This window comes from Bidens hawaiensis, unplaced genomic scaffold (genome assembly GCF_021521415.1).
Source record: "Bidens hawaiensis isolate Kalapana, Puna unplaced genomic scaffold, B.hawaiensis_p1.1 tig00017350_1, whole genome shotgun sequence".
Lineage (NCBI taxonomy): Eukaryota > Viridiplantae > Streptophyta > Magnoliopsida > Asterales > Asteraceae > Bidens > Bidens hawaiensis.
This window is the reverse complement of record NW_027492626.1, coordinates 192,670-209,889: the sequence shown is the minus strand read 5'-3', so window position 1 is coordinate 209,889 and position 17,220 is coordinate 192,670. Positions and strand designations below refer to the sequence as shown.

General features: G+C 34.7%; 1 protein-coding gene across 1 annotated transcript; it reads left to right on the top strand.

The window, feature by feature from the left end:
* The first annotated feature begins 16,075 nt into the window (after window positions 1–16,075).
* Window positions 16,076–16,687, top strand: LOC143553683 (uncharacterized). The gene has a single exon (XM_077043623.1). It carries the CDS (start codon window positions 16,076–16,078, stop codon window positions 16,685–16,687), a length of 612 nt encoding a protein of 203 aa, XP_076899738.1.
* The last annotated feature ends 533 nt before the right edge of the window (window positions 16,688–17,220 follow it).

Below are 17,220 nucleotides of genomic sequence, written 5' to 3'. Positions count from 1 at the left end.
TTACAGCATTAAGATGTTTTTTACACCTGCCTGCTTACAAATTACCGAAAGGTACTTGTCACTCGACCGTATCTATGACTGTCGTCATATTACTTATTGGCTAACACTTGTCCAATAAGTAACGTGTAATAGCCCAGTAGGCAAGCCTTGTATACAAAACCCCAAAATACCAGTAGTAATCATCCCGTAAGTCTACAAATACTTAATCACTGTAATGTATTTAAAATACTTTAAAAATATATTTGAAAACATTTAGACCATCTGTCATAGTTTTATAGGTTTTGAAATTAACATGACAGTGTCGGAAAAACTGTTGTCTCACGCAAATGTGAGTTGTACAAAAATTCGAATGTCTCACCTTGCAAGTTTACAATTAAAGAAAGCTTCCTGGTATTAAGCACCTAGGTTAAACACAATGTAGTATAACTAGATTAGTATAAAACCAATAATCATAACGATAATCACGAGAGTAGAAACTTTACACGATGTCACAATGTCATACCTTAACAGGTAGAGCTTTTGGATTCGTGTATATTAGTTTCTTTCGATCGGATAGGATATCCCTACGACAACTCGGTATTATACCCTTAATATATATATATATAATATGTGTGTGTGTTTTCAGATAGAAGAGAATTTTGAGCGAAGAAATGAAGTCCCGGTGCCTTTCTATTTATAGCAGGTTTTGGACCTCATCGCGGTACGCGATGGCCATAAATAGAAAGCCATCGCGTATCGCGAAGTAGCTTATAGCTATGATGAGTCAACCCTAGGCCTGCTACGTGGCAGGCTACGTGTCCTCTGCGTAACCTCCACGTCGCGGTACGCGATGGGTAACCCAAACCCGTCGCGGTACGCGATGGAAGGATTTTTAATTTATTTTAATTTCCAACAAAAATACTAAGGCGGCCCTTAAGCGGCTAGAGGCGATGTGCAAAGTGTGCCATCAAAGCGCCACATTGCGCCCATCGCACTTCGCCCGTGCCCGTGCCCGTGCGCTTTCGGGTGCTTCGCACCCTCCGCTAGGACCACTGGGTGTGATATGTCTTATAAGAACATTAACATGAAAATTTCCTTTCTTATAAAGAGCTCACTAGTTTGTTAATCTAGCGATGTGGAACAAGAGTTTACAAACCTATTTATACTATGGTGGTTCCTTCTCCATTTCTTTCTTCCACCAATGTGAGATGGAATTTCCTTCACTTATCTCTTTACTTTCATTTTATGGTTTGTTATAGTCTCCCCTCCTTATTTTGAATCTCGTTCTCGAGATTTGATTGGAATAAGTGTGGGTACTTTCGTTTCATTTCGGATTCCAATTCCCAAGTATATTCTGGTCCACGTTTTGAATCCCACTTCACTTTGACCAGAACTATTCTTTTATGCTTGAGATTCTTGATCTTTATATCTTCAATTTGCAAAGGTTTCTCAACGAATTTAAACTTTTCATTTACCTTTATATCTTGAAGGGGTACTTCTAGTGTTTTATCAGCTAAACATTTTCTTAAATTACTTACATGAAATACATCATGTATACCTGACATTTCCTCTGTTAATTCTAGCTGATAGGCTACTGGTCCAATTTGTTTGAGAATTTGAAATGGTCCAGCAAATCTTGGACTTAACTTTCCTCTTTTACCGAATCGGATTACTCCCTCCCATGGAGATACTTTCAGTAGAACTTCGTTTCCAACTTGAAATTCCAATGGTTTACGTCGATGATCCGCATAACTTTTCTGACGATCTCGTGCGGTCTTTAATCTTTCCTTAACTTGATTTATCTTATCAGTACTTTCTTGTACGATTTCAGAACCAGATAATTGTTTTCCTCCTATTTATGCCCAACACACTGGAGTTCTACACCTTCGTCCATAAAGGGCTTCAAACGGGGCATCATTAATACTTGTATGATAATTGTTGTTATAGGAGAATTCTATTAATGGTAAATGGTCATCCCAATTTCCACCAAAATCTATTACACATGCTCTTAGCATGTCTTCCAATGTTTGTTTGGTCCTTTCACTTTGACCATCAGTCTGTGGATGATATGTTGTGCTCAAGTTTAATTTTGTTCCCATAGCTACTTGGAAACTTTTCCAAAAATGAGAAGTAAAACGGCTATCCCGATCCGATACAATGGATAATGGAACTCCATGTAATGAGACAACTTTGTCTACATACAGCTTAGCTAATTGTTCCATTTTGAAAGTTTCCTTCATTGGTATAAAATAGGCTGATTTTGTTAATCTATCCACAATTACCCAGATTGTGTCATTACCTCTTCTTGTGGTAGGTAATTTGGTAACAAAATCCATTGTTATTAATTCCCATTTCCATTCTGGCATTTCTAATTGTTGAAGTAATCCTGATTGCTTTTGATGTTCTGCTTTAACTTGTGAACAAGTTAAGCATTTTGAAACATAACTAGTTATGTCCTTTTTCATTCCTATCCACCAATAGATTTTCTTCAAATCTTGATACATTTTATCTCTTCCCGGATGCATTGTGTATTTGGATTTATGGGATTCTTCGAGAATCTTTTCTCGTAATCCTCCTATGATTGGTATCCAGATCCTGTTTCCCATTCGGAGAATTTCGTCATTTCCTTTGACAAGTAGATCAATGGTACCATTTCTTTTCTCATTAGCAATATTATTTTCTTCTATTTCTTGTTTCTGAGCATTCTTTATTTCATCAATTAAATTGATTTGAAGTTCTAACCTTAGAGCTCGCACTCTTTTAGGTTTCTCATGCTCTTTTCTGCTTAATGCATCGGCTACTATATTTGTCTTACCTTCACGGTATAAGATTTCACAATCATAGTCGTTAAGAATTTCCATTCTGCGTCTTTGCCTCATGTTAAGCTCCTTTTGCCCAAAGATATATTTTAAACTTTTATGATATGTAAATTTAGTAAACTTACTACCATATAAATAGTGTCTCCAAATCTTTAGGGCAAAAATTATTGCTCCCAATTCTAAGTCATGTGTTGTATAATTCTCTTCATGCTTATTTAATTGTCTAGATGCGTAAGCAATAACTTTTTCACGTTGCATTAATACACATCCTAATCCTGATTTAGAAGCATCACAACAAACTGTGAAATCTTCAGTTCCTTCTGGTAGCGCAAGTATTGGGGCATTTGTTAACTTTTGCTTCGGAGTTACAAAAGCTTCTTCTTGCTTAGGTCCCCATTCAAACTTGGCATTCTTACACGTTAACTTGGTTAACGGAACTGCTATTCGGGAAAAGTTTTGAATGAAGCGTCTACAATATCCTGCTAATCCCAAGAAAGTTCGAATTTCTGTAGGAGTTTTAGGAACTTCCCAATTAGTAATAGCTTCTATTTTGGAAGGGTCCACGTGAATACCTTCATGGTTAACAAGTGTACTAGAAACTGTACTTCTTGTAACCAAAATTCACACTTTGAGAATTTAGCGTAAAGCTTCTCTTTTCTCAATAGTGTTAAAAGTGTATGAAGATGTTTGACATGATCTTCACTGGTTTTGGAATAAATAAGTATATCGTCTATAAAAACGATTACAAATTTATCCAAATATGGTTTACATATTCGGTTCATCATATCCATAAATGCAGCTGGTGCATTGGTTAAACCAAATGGAATGACTATAAACTCATAATGACCATATCTTGTCCTAAAAGCTGTTTTAGGAACATCTTCTTCTTGTACTTTTAATTGATGGTATCCTGAGCATAAATCAATTTTAGAAAAATATCGAGCTCCTTGAAGTTGATCAAATAAATCATCAATTCTCGGTAAGGGATATCGATTCTTAATTGTGACTTTATTCAATTCTCTATAATCGATACACATACGCATTGACCCATCTTTCTTTTTGACAAACAGTACTGGTGCTCCCCAGGGTGATGAGCTAGGTCGTATGAGACCTTTTTCTAGCAATTCATCTAATTTTCTTTAATTCTAACATCTCTGTTGGCGCTAATCTATATGGTGCTTTAGAAACTGGCGCTACTCTTGGTATTATATGAATTCTAAATTCCACTTCACGATCAGGCGGTTGTCCGGGTAAATTTTCTGGAAAAACGTCAGAGTATTCCAATACTACCGGAATTTCTTTTAGCTCTTTTCCTTTGGCGCTAATAATTACAGAAATCATATATGCTATGCCTTGTTTCCTTAGATAGCTTGCCACTTTCATTACTGATATGAACTTCCTAGGCTTGAGCATCTTATCTCCTTGAATGGTAATGATTTTTCCCGTTGACGTACGGATTTCAATAGAATTTGTATTACTTAGGATTCGAGCATGATTGGCTGCTAACCAATCCATCCCTAATATGACATCGAATCCAGCCAAATTCATTGGGAGTAAATTTGCTTTAAACTTGTAGCCTAGTAAATTTATGTTTTCTTCTTGAAGTACTTCATGAATTTGAATGGAATTTCCATCTGCCATTTCTACTGTACAAACTTGATGAAGTTTGCTTAATGGCTGATTTAAGGATTGGCAAAACTTTGTGTTTATAAAACTTTGATTTGCTCCGGAATCAAACAATACTTTAGCGTAAACGTTATTGATTAGGAACTTACCCGTAATAACGTCTGGAATCATTTCCGCCTCCTGTGCAGTAAGCTGAAAAGCTCGTGCGTTCTTCTTAGGTCCATCTGTGTTCTTTGCTTTGTTGTCAGGCACCTTTATCAGCTTTGGACATTCTGGACGGATGTGGCCAGGTTCTCCGCAATTATAGCAAACACGGCTCTCTTTTCTTTACATTCTTCATCCGTATGTCCAGCCATTTTGCAAAAATTGCAATACTTAGTTTTCTTAAAAGCGCATCTCCTTGAATGTCTCTTTATGCAAATTTTACAAAAAGGATGAGCATAAGATTGCCCTGTTCCTTTCTTCCGAAATTCTTGGGAAATTTTCTGGGCTAGATCTTTCTTTTTGTTTTCTTCCTGAGTTTGGACTAATCCGTCTGTCAAGGTATTAGCTAGCTCAACTGTTTCTTCAATAGTCTGAGGTCTAGCTAACTTTACAAGATCGCGGATTTCACTTACTAATCCCCAAATATAACGAGAAATCAGTACTGACTCTGGCGATGCCAAAGCCGGTACCATTCTTGCATATTCGAAGAATTTTGTCGTATACTCACGACACTTCACACCTTCCATTTTGTGGTTTAAGAACATAGTAGCAATCTTTTCTCTTTCATGAGGAGGACAAAATTCCTTTCTACTATTTCCTTAAACTCTTCCCAGATCATAGTATAGACTATGTGGCTTCCTTTTGATTGGAGAATCGTGTTCCACCATTCCATTGCTTCATTAATGAAGAGGTTAGAAGCATATAATATTTTATCTTCTTCAGCACATTTACTGATTCTTATAATAGCTTCTGTCTTTTCTAACCAACGTAGTGCTGAAATAGGTCCTTCTTTTCCAGAGAATCGGTTGGTTTACAGGCTATGAAATCCTTGTAAGTACAACCATGAACTTTTGACTTTTTGGGTAATGGGTTGCTATTTCCTCCATTCATGTTATGACTAGCCTCATCGTTAGACTTACGTTTATTACTCTCGGTCTTATGCCTAATTACAGAAACAGGTTGCATAATAGCATCAGCAATTAAAGGAATTGCTTCAGTGATTTTCAGAGCTATCATATTTTTAATAGCATTCATATTCAAACGATTTTCTTGATTATGAATTTCACGATTCTGCTCGTTTCCGGGATTGTGTTCATTTACGTGACTATGCTCATTTTCGCGATTGTGTTCATTTTCGCGATTGTGCTCATTTTCACGATTGTGCTCATTCGACATCTGAATTACAATTAAGAAAGAAATTATTAATATCGTAATCAAATAATAAGGTAGTAAGATATTATTAACACTTAAACATATAGGCACAAAATATGTCAAAATCGTCGATTTTTGCGACATTTACTCTTTTTTTATATATATGCGTCACTATATTTTACATCTACATACTTTTACATATATGCGTCAGTACACACCTTTCTTACATGCATACACTCTTTTTTTATCAAAGAAATTACGATAATGCACATAGAAATATTATATATATAGTTTTATATATAAGGCTCTCGGTCATAGTATTTCCAGAGTAGGGTCTCCCCAATATTCCTAAGTCTATTGGCGGTATCCACCAATTCATCTCCATAGTGACGGAGCTCTGTCGTCATTTCCGGCGTCATGGTGGGGTAGTTTGCGGTTTCAGCCTGGAATGGTACATAAGGATTTGACATCATTGTTTGGTATTGCCAATCGTTTGTCCACCATTCTTCCATTTGAACTTGACTGATGATGTCATCAGGGAGCATGGTATTATTTGGATCCTGGGATGACATATTAGGGTTGCTGGAACTTCCTGCACCTATATCGTTGAATGCTGGTTGGAAGATTTCACATTCATCTAGGCATCTGCCTAGTCTTTCTTGTAGTGGTATTGTTGACATAGGTGGTGGTAAAGTTGGTGGTGGTTCAGTTTGTTGTGGTTGTTGAGTTGGTTGTGGTTAAGTTAATTGTTCAGGTTGTGGTTGAATTGGTTGTTCAGGTTGTGGTTGAGTTGATTGTTTGATTGTGGTTTTTCCTTTCTTATTTCTTCTTAATCCTTGTTGTCAGTCTTTGAGCCTTCTTCTTCTTTTAGGCTTTGGTTTCTCTACAGGTAGGGCTTGAAAGATCATGGGTTCAGGTTGTTGTTGACTAGCTTCTCCTTCTTCTATATCCGTGGAGTTAACGGATATGTGTTCAAAAGCTTCAACTAGCTCACTCATGCTGTTAATCAAAAACAATAAAACAACGAACTCCAAACGAGAATAGAAATTATTTTCACGTGTGGTTAAAATCTTATTTTTTTATGGTAAACACATAAGTTAATGCATGTATTTCCTAACATTAATTTTTAAGATTAGGTATTATTAAAATACTCATATTGCTTAAACCAGTGGCTCTGATACCACTTCAGCTGTCACAGCTCCCGGCCCCTATACCCCGAGAGGGGAGCCGTGAACATTAATTGGTGGTATCGGTGTTTATTAAATTATTTTGCAGTGGAAAATTTCATCCGAACCGTAGTTAGAAAAAATGATCAGAGTTATAAAAACACCATGATTATTATTATAATAAAACGGGAATTTAATCCCTTTTAATACAAACATAAGTTTTATATGGTTAAACCCTTATTTACAAAATACGTTTCTTTATTCTGGTGACAAGCCACTTATTTAAGCTGGAAGCCCGCAGGCATCATTCCTTTTTCTCTAACAAGTCACCTGAAACATGTTTAAAATATTTGATCATCAAGAAATACTGGTGAGTACATTCATTTGTAAATGACACATTTACAGTTACAGCATTAAGATGTTTTTTACACCTGCCTGCTTACAAATTACCGAAAGGTACTTGTCACTCGACCGTATCTATGACTGTGGTCATATTACTTATTGGCTAACACTTGTCCAATAAGTAACGTGTAATAGCCCAGTAGGCAAGCCTTGTATACAAAACCCCAAAATACCAGTAGTAATCATCCCATAAGTCTACAAATACTTAATCACTGTAATGTATTTAAAATACTTTAAAAATATATTTGAAAACATTTAGACCATCTGTCATAGTTTTATAGGTTTTGAAATTAACATAACAGTGTCGGAAAAACTGTTGTCTCACGCAAATGTGAGTTGTACAAAAATTCGAATGTCTCACCTTGCAAGTTTACAATTAAAGAAAGCTTCCTGGTATTAAGCACCTAGGTTAAACACAATGTAGTATAACTAGATTAGTATAAAACCAATAATCATAACGATAATCACGAGAGTAGAAACTTTACACGATGTCACAATGTCATACCTTAACAGGTAGAGCTTTTGGATTCGTGTATATTAGTTTCTTTCGATCGGATAGGATATCCCTACGACAACTCGGTATTATACCCTTAATATATATATATATATAATATGTGTGTGTGTTTTCAGAGAGAAGAGAATTTTGAGCGAAGAAATGAAGTCCCTGTGCCTTTATATTTATAGCAGGTTTTGGACCTCATCGCGGTACGCGATGGCCATAAATAGAAAGCCATCGCGTATCGCGAAGTAGCTTATAGCTATGATGAGTCAACCCTAGGCCTGCTACGTGGCAGGCTACGTGTCCTCTGCGTAACCTCCACGTCGCGGTACGCGATGGGTAACCCAAACCCGTCGCGGTACGCGATGGAAGGATTTTTAATTTATTTTAATTTCCAACAAAAATACTAAGGCGGCCCTTAAGCGGCTAGAGGCGATGTGCAAAGTGTGCCATCAAAGCGCCACATTGCGCCCATCGCACTTCGCCCGTGCCCGTGCCCGTGCGCTTTCGGGTGCTTCGTGCCCTCCGCTAGGACCACTGGGTGTGATATGTCTTATAAGAACATTAACATGGAAATTTCCTTTCTTATAAAGAGCTCACTAGTTTGTTAATCTAGCGATGTGGGACAAGAGTTTACAAACCTATTTATACTATGGTGGTTCCTTCTCCATTTCTTTCCTCCACCAATGTGGGATGGAATTTCCTTCACTTATCTCTTTACTTTTATTTCATGGTTTGTTATATATGTATATATATAACACACACTAGTAATATAATAATAAGAAAAATACAAATTTTGTCCTCTTGAATATTCGAAATTATGGATTGGGTCTTTTGTGAAAATGAGTTTCACTTTTTATCATTTATTTGGATATTTGTCTCGGTTTTAATCCTTTACACTAACAGATGTTAAGTTTTTCAGTTAAATCACCCCATGTGCCCTGCATAGGAGGGCATTTTAGTCTTTTAGCCATTTGAGGACTATTTGTGTAATAACTTAAAAGATTTGGTTCTCCTATGCATTTAAGATAAAATAAATGATATTAAAAAACTAAAAGAAATACAATCATTTTCCGGTTTACATTCTTTCTCTCCAACCATCTCCAACAATAACCTCACGCCGACCAACATGTCTGGTTACACCCAGCCCCTCGCCGGCCACAATTTCCGATGGCAAGAACGGAATCGAAGATGAAGAAAAGATCTGCTACCTCTACCACCAAACCCTCTGTCCCTCTCTGTTCGGAGGCGAACTTCACAACAACCAAACCGCCGCCGCCCTTCATTGTTAGCCAGAAAACGTGAAACTCGTCACAGGCCAAAAACGCCCGAAAAACATTATCTGAAACCTGTAAATCGACCTAAACCATCTTCATTCTCTCTCTCTCTCTCTCTCTCTCTCTCTCTCTCTCCCCCCCGACTTTGCAGATTTGTGTGTAGATAGATGCATATCGGTGAAGTAAAGTCAATTTTCCGGCGAGGTCGGTTTCAGATATGTGAAATCGTTTTCAGATTTGGGGTTGTTGGAAGCTAAGACACGGATCCATGAAGACAAATAAAGGTTGGTGGTGGTGGGCCGCTGACAAGAATGGTGAACGGTGATGGCGGCAGTTGTATTGTTCAGAGTGTTCGACATGAGCAGAATGAGAGGACTGTCCGAACCTCCTCGTGTTTTCGTCAATGTAACTGGCGGTGACAATCGACGGCGGTAAGTAGGGAGGGTTAAAAGTTAATGGTAGGGGTGGGGTGGTGGTAGTGGTGATGGTGGTGGTAATGGTGATGGTGATGTGGTTGGGTGTATTTTAGGGTTTGGTAGTGAAACTGATAAGTGTATATACTTGAATAGATGAACCAAATCTTTTAAGTTATTACTCAAATAGTCCTCAGATGACTAAAAGACTAAAATGCCCTCATGTGCAGGGCACACGGGTTGACTTAACTGGAAAACTTAACATCCATTAGTGTAAAGGACTAAAACCTGGACAAATATCCAAATAAAGGATAAAAAGTGAAACTCATTTTCATAAAGGACCCAATCCATAATTCTGAATATTCCAAAGGACAAAATTTGTAATTTTTTCTATAATAATAATAAAATCAATCTTCTTCCGGCGATATATAACCCACGCTCCCATCCAAATCGCCCCAATTTTGCCCAGGGGGCCGGTGTTCGTGCCCTTTGACGTCTAAATATCGCCCAAACTCTAGCCCACTACACATAGCTTTAGGAGACATAATAACAAGAAAGGGGGACAAAGTGCATTATATAATGTACCCCAGCTGTACCTTTCCTTTACTAACAACAAAAAACCGTGTGCAGTAATTAACATAGAAATGTCAACCCTTCAATACACTAACAAGTTGTCAACTAAGTCCAACTAATAAATTACACAACTTGTAATATTAAGCACAAAGGTATGTACCCTTTAACTATAACAAAAGCTAAGTGACATATTGTAAACATGTTGATATGGCCACATGTTAATGTCTTATACAACCCAAACTTAAACTGTGTTTATCGAACATGTTGGCAAGGGTGGATTGGATGCCCGTTATAACATTGTTCTTAATGTGGGCGATTTCGAGGATGAAGATCGGGTAGGATCGGAACGCCCCATGGGGACGTACATATAGCAATACGGCATCGGCAACTAAAAGAAGGCGATGACACCAAATTGGATGTTATAAGGGAAGAATTTGTAAAGTTTAAAGAGTTGCAAATCGAGATGATGAAATTGATTGAAGGAGAAACTAAGCAATGATGCTAGCCAAGATCGAACGAGAAAAAAAATCGGTTAAAGGAAAAGGTTATAGAAGATGACGTGGAGCAGAAAGATTTCAACATCATTACACGAAATCTTGACAATCTTTCGGGAAGCAAGCTGGTGATGTTGTAAAAACAAAAAATCGTTATATAACATAGCAATCTAGTTTTTTTTAGTTATTTATGTGTTTTTATAATTAATGCAACCATTTTTTTAGTTTGTCTTTTTCTAGTTTTTTAGTTTATGATTTGGATTTTTTTAATTAATATAATCGTTTTCATTTTTTTTAGTTTTTTAGTTTATGCGTTTTTATTTATTTTATAAATAGTATAAGTTTTATTTTTATTTTATTAACATTATAAATTGTATTAAATAAAAAGAAAAATAAAATTGGAGAATGTTAGAGAGTGATGTACATTATCGGTTGGGTTATGAGGTTGAATAATGGATGAAAAGTTAAAATGACGCATACGTATCAAGAATGATGGAAAATGAGGATAATGATGTATAACACATGGCTTAAGCCTAAGGGTACACTTCCGGGAACACCAGGAACACCACAAGTAGTGCTAAGATGCCATTAGTAGTCTCATTGAAACACTGCGCCCCCTGCCCTCAAATCACTAGTGGCGGAGTCCCAATGACCCGGTCCACGTAAACCACACCCAATCAATTTTTCTTTCCTTTTTTTTCTTTTTCATTTATTTTAGAATTTAAATTATATAAACAAATGGTTTAAAATGGTAAAAAGTGGAGTATAACACATAATCTAACGGTGAGCAACCCCTCATCACATTATAAGAAAATGATATTGAGTTGGTTGTTTTTTAGGGTTGTTTTGTTATAAATTAACATGATGATCTTGTTGATAAAGATTATAAGATGGTGATTGTTAAATGGTGATTAATGTGGTTTTTGAAATTTTGAAAATGAAGGAGATTAGTCCTAGATGGTGATATTGATGTTGATAGCAACAATGAGGATAACAAGATTAATCGGTTGTTGACTTTCTAATCATATTAAATATAGAAAATATGACTAATTTTATGGTTGGTATTTGTTGGTTTCCTTTTATTAATGAACCTAGGAACCAAGCATGAGCGTTGTTACGAGACTGCAAAACGGTAATCTGATATGTATCGATTCAGTTTGTTACGATACTGGCACTCGCTATTACAATTGGAAGAGAAAACCCAAAAAACAAGGTTGTAATATGCCCAAAAGATATATAAATATGTATTTTACATCGATCGAAAAACCATAAAAGTAAATAAAAGGCAGTCCATTAAAATGTATATCGAAACATGTATAAAAATATTCTCGGGATGCCCTCTTTTTATCAAAACTAATAATTATTTTTGTTAAATTTAACCAACTTGCTAAACTTGATTGCACAATTAAAATTGTTAAACTTAGGGTCATGAGTGGCTCGAGGGGAAGTTAAAAAAACAATGGTTTTAGGCTTCGCTTCTATAGGACCTTAAAATTCTAAAAAATAACAAATTATATATAGGTAATTTTGGTTTTAAGATTGTTTGATGATAGTGTTTGTTGTCCATAATTGTAGATATGATATGCATATATGACATTGAAGTCACATGATAAAAAACAAATTTCTTATAAAAAGGCCCCACTTTTATTATGTGTTTTATCGTGTTAAAGAAAACACGCTACTATATGTAGTACCCACCGCATAAAAGAAAATACATCCACAACAATTGTTCGATGTGAGGGTACGAGAGTTTGACAATTAGTAGATATATAATTATAATGGGGCTGTAAATACACTATTAATGAAAAGTGAATTAAGAAATATCGAGGATGCTTGAATTGTAAATAAATAAGTGGTCCTATACGCGAAAACAACATTTGTTTTCATAACGTTGATTGATGGATGGTTATATAATTGTTGGAAAGTATACAATTGGGAGAAAACTACTAACTTGGTCACCAAGCTTTTCATGATGTAACTTAGCGTGTCATTAATTATTTGGAACAAATGGACAAAGGGTTATTTTGACAAAATCATATTAACATAGGTTGAAATTCACTCTTGTGTTTTACTATAGTTATATGCTTATCTTTTAGCACATTTGATTTTCCTAGTTTCGAAATATAACGATTTTATAAGCCGTTGAAAAAAGAAAGAATGAAACTATCAACTAACAACTTGAAAAAAATACCTAGAATGATTTCGCTTTCTATAGGTTGCAAACCTAGGTAACCACTTAGTGAGATTGTGAGAACCTTAACCATAGACCAATATCTTTTGTTGATTTGTTGTTAAACCTTTAGACTATGCAAACCGGCGGATAAATGAGGGCGTAAAGGTGCGACAAAAAGTTGGAACCCCGCCCCCAGACGATTGTGCGTGTGTATGGGGGAGGGGGGGGGGGGGCTAGTTTTTGCCGCCTATTGTTGCTGTTATAATCTATCTATTCTAATAAAAGCCTACTATTTTTGTCACTTGTCAATACCATAGTCATCCTTACTTTTTTTCAATCAATTTTCATATATAGTCTTTATCTTTTAAGTCATTTCAATATATGACATTAAAATTATAGGTTTATTCCAACTAAATCCATTATTACATATAATAAGTATTCTCCATATGGATTGACATGAGACGATTAATAAATTTTGAAGTGTTAATTAAAGTGTTTATTATGGTTGATATTCAAAATGATAAACAATAAACATTCGATTCATAATATGTTGAATGAGAACAATCGACTTGGACTAAATTCTGATAACGTTAGCGGCTAAGGCTTAACCTTTTAATACCTAAAAATACATTATGATTTTAAAACTAAAAGTTTTCGGGATGACCCGAAACATAGAATTCGGACCCAAGAACCAACCCGAATAACTTCGGTCCAGGTTCGGGTTAGTATTTTCTTGGGTTCGGGTTTCTCGGGTCATGTTAGTTTAGGTTCAGGTACGGGTTTTTTTGGTGGGTTTCATGTTACGGGTAAAAGTGGGAATCATACTTTCAACGATTATAAATAAGAATCACTACATTCATTTTATGCAACTTTAAATCTTCTAATATTCTTTTAACTCAGAATAATCACTATTAATTGAATATGTTTTAATGTTAGCATGTATTTTTTATTTTCCTGGCAATTACATATTCATATGAAATAAACAAATCATTTTGTTATATTTAAATTTTCGGTTTTTATGTTGTTTGATTATACAATTTTTAATTGTAAAATATAAAGTCAATTAAAAATTTGTCATACACAGAATATTAATAACAACAAATTTATCATAATCAATCAATTTCAAATTGTAAATATTCTAAGGATAATTATATCATCTAAGTTCAGGTATATGGTTTTGGGATAATCATGTTTTTTTTTGGATAAACATGAGGAGATGTTCTCAAATGACATCATATTAATTGATTAAAAGCTATGATATCTTATGTGTATAAATAATTTTTTTATTAGTATCATGGATATATATTATCATTTATTTAGAGTTGGTATATACTTGGTGAACCTTTTTTTGTCACACGGACAACTATATGTAGCTATATTAAGAGTTATAAGCATGCCTATATGTTACTTTATTATGAGTTACAAGCATGCATGTACTAAAAATTTTGATTTTTGATAAACAATGTATAATACAATCACAAATGTAGTGTAAAATGAAGTTTTTACCTATTTGTAACATATTTGTGTAATCTTAGTTATGTAATTTATTTAATTTCAATTTAATTGTAATTGTATTAACTATATATGATCAATTTGTTGATTGTATTTCATTTAATGGTCAAAATTAAAATTTTCAGCAATTACCTGTGTAATACACGGCCTCAAACTAGTATTATTATAATATGTTATGTGTGTGTAATATATATACATGAGACTAAAATATTATTACACTTCTAAAATAAAAACTAACTTTTTATTGACTCGACTTACATGACATAATCATCATATTTTGCAATCCCTCCACTACACATGACCTTGGAACAATAAGTATATATATTAAAAAGGTTTTGTGAAATAAAGCGGCCACAAAATTTCAAAACTACTCTTTTAATATATATATTATATTGGGTTTTAAATACTCATTTAATAAAAAGAAATATTGAAATATCAGGAATACTATGGTTGTAAATAAGTGGTCCTACACGCAAAAACAACAATTGTTTTCATAACATTGATGATGGATGGTTATACTTTTGTTGGAAAGTGTACAACTAGGAGAAAATTACCAACTTGGTCACCAAGCTTCATATGATGTAATTTAATGTGTCATCGTTTACTAAAAAGTGATGAACTAAAAGAATTATATTGACAGAATCACGAGAACGAAATCGAATGCTCTGATTTCACTATGTAACTAATCGAAGTTGAGTATAAATTACCCCCGCCCCACTCCTAATTATTTATTACACTAATGTAAGTATAGATGAAATTGATTTTTTAATAGAAAATATTGGACATGTGCATTAAAGTGTGTGGTCCTACCCAGAAAACCACCACTGTTTTCATGCCATTGATTGATGGACGGTTTTATTTTTTTGTTGTGAATTAGCATGCACTTAAGAGAAAACTGTTATCGTGCTCACCAAACTTTACATTAATGCGTCATCGCTTATTAAAAACTAATGAACTTAAATATGATTATTTTGACAAAATCATGGAAACAAAATCGAATACTCTTGACTTAGACTTTTTTTGTTGTAAGTTCTAATGGTCTATTCTTTAATTATTCTTATTCATTTCTTATCTTAACCAATATATGTAAACCAAAGTTTGTTAAGTGAGAATGAGAAGTAAATACACAAAAAAACATTTATATTTATGACAAATTACCAAAATGTTTTATATGAATGAGAATATTTAATTGTCTAAATTGTTACTAACTTATTATGTATTACTTATATTCGTAAATAAACTTAAAATAAGTTAACCCGAAATACCACATGAATTTAGAGTTGAGCTTGGAACTTTGGATTAAAGAATCTAAACCCGTTAACCCAAAACCCTTCAATAGGCAACCTGTCATAATAATTTTGAGTTATACTCTAGGTAAGTATACAAGAAATTGAATTTTAGTAGAAAATAAATTATAAAATATTGAAGATGTACATTAAAGTGTGTGGTCCTACGCGCAAAAGAAGCCGTAGTTTTCATAACAATAAGTGATTGATGGTTTTGTTGTTGTTGGAAAAGTATAAACAGTCGAGAAGATATCGCAATTAAAATTAAACTTGTTTTTTGTACCTATCCATATTCCACTTGTTTTTTATTTATTTATTTATTTATTTATTAACCAATAAAAGTCGTAACTTAATATTCAGTCAATCATTTCAGCCGCCCACACCAATTCTCTATATATACCATTCTCACACTCTCAATTTCACATCTTATTATCATTAAACAAACACAAACACAAACACAAACACACACAAATATTTCTCTTCCAAAATTTCAATTTTCAATGGGTGGTTGTTTGTCCTCCAGTGGTGAATCTGTCTCCTCGTCCGCTCTCGTCATATTATCGACAGGCGATTTACGACCATATGCGACTCCTGTCCTCGTTTCGGACGTCCTTCAGACGGATTCTTCTTTTTTTGTATGCAACTCGGACAGTTTAGCTTATGATGAGCATATTAAGCCTCTAGATGCTCAAGACGAGCTCGATGCGGGTCAGATATATTTTGTTTTACCGGTTTCTAAACTTAGGAACCCTCTTGGTGCATCCGAAATGGCGGCACTTGCGGTCAAGGCTAGCGTTGCATTGAATTCTAAAGCTATGTCTTCAAGATCAAAGGCTAAGAAGAATAACAATAATAGTAAAAGATCAAAGGTTGCTCCTTTTGTTGTGATGGAAAGTAGTAAGATCAATGTAATTGTTGACGAGGAAGCGCAAAATACGCGAATGTTTGAGAAGCAACAACCCGGTTCGAGTAGTCTCGGAGTGTCTAGATCGGGTTCGATACGCAAAATGCAGAGATATTCGTCGAGGAAGACTCGATTGGCTGTTCGATCGTTTAAGCTTCGGTTATCCACAATTTACGAGAGTGATTCCTCTCATAAATACCGGGAATAATTTTTTATTTTTTTTTTATGAATTTTTTTTGGGTTTCATGTGTAGTATACAAAGAGGATCCATGATCTAAGTTTTTAAGGGTTTCTTTGGAATTTTAATTTTTTAATCTTTGTTTAATATATGTGATATAATGTTATAAATGCATATGATTTTATGGCACGACTCGATATATACGATGCTGATCAATGATGTGAAAAGAAAGGAAAAAGTTTTCTAAAATAAACAAAACTATCTTGTACATTTGTGAAATGATCAACCATGAAATAAACCAAGAAAAAGTTTGAAACAACCTCATCGCGTGAGGGCCCTATATCACCCTATTATCTTCCCTTAAGATATTTTTCGTTTAGCCATCAACAGTGAATGCATGGTATATATGAGTGTTTATAGCCTATCGAATGCTCTAGAAGAGCATGGTCGTTTTACTTACCATGTGTCAAAATTATGTCATAATACTCAGGTAAAGTTATTGTAACTGTTGACGATGAATGTCGAGTGAATAGAGACATGCGACATGACAAAGCACTAACCTA

Coding starts and splice junctions, on each gene's coding strand:
- LOC143553683 (XM_077043623.1), top strand. CDS start 16,076: ATGGGTGGTTGTTTGTCCTCCAGTGGTGAATCTGTCTCCTCGTCCGCT.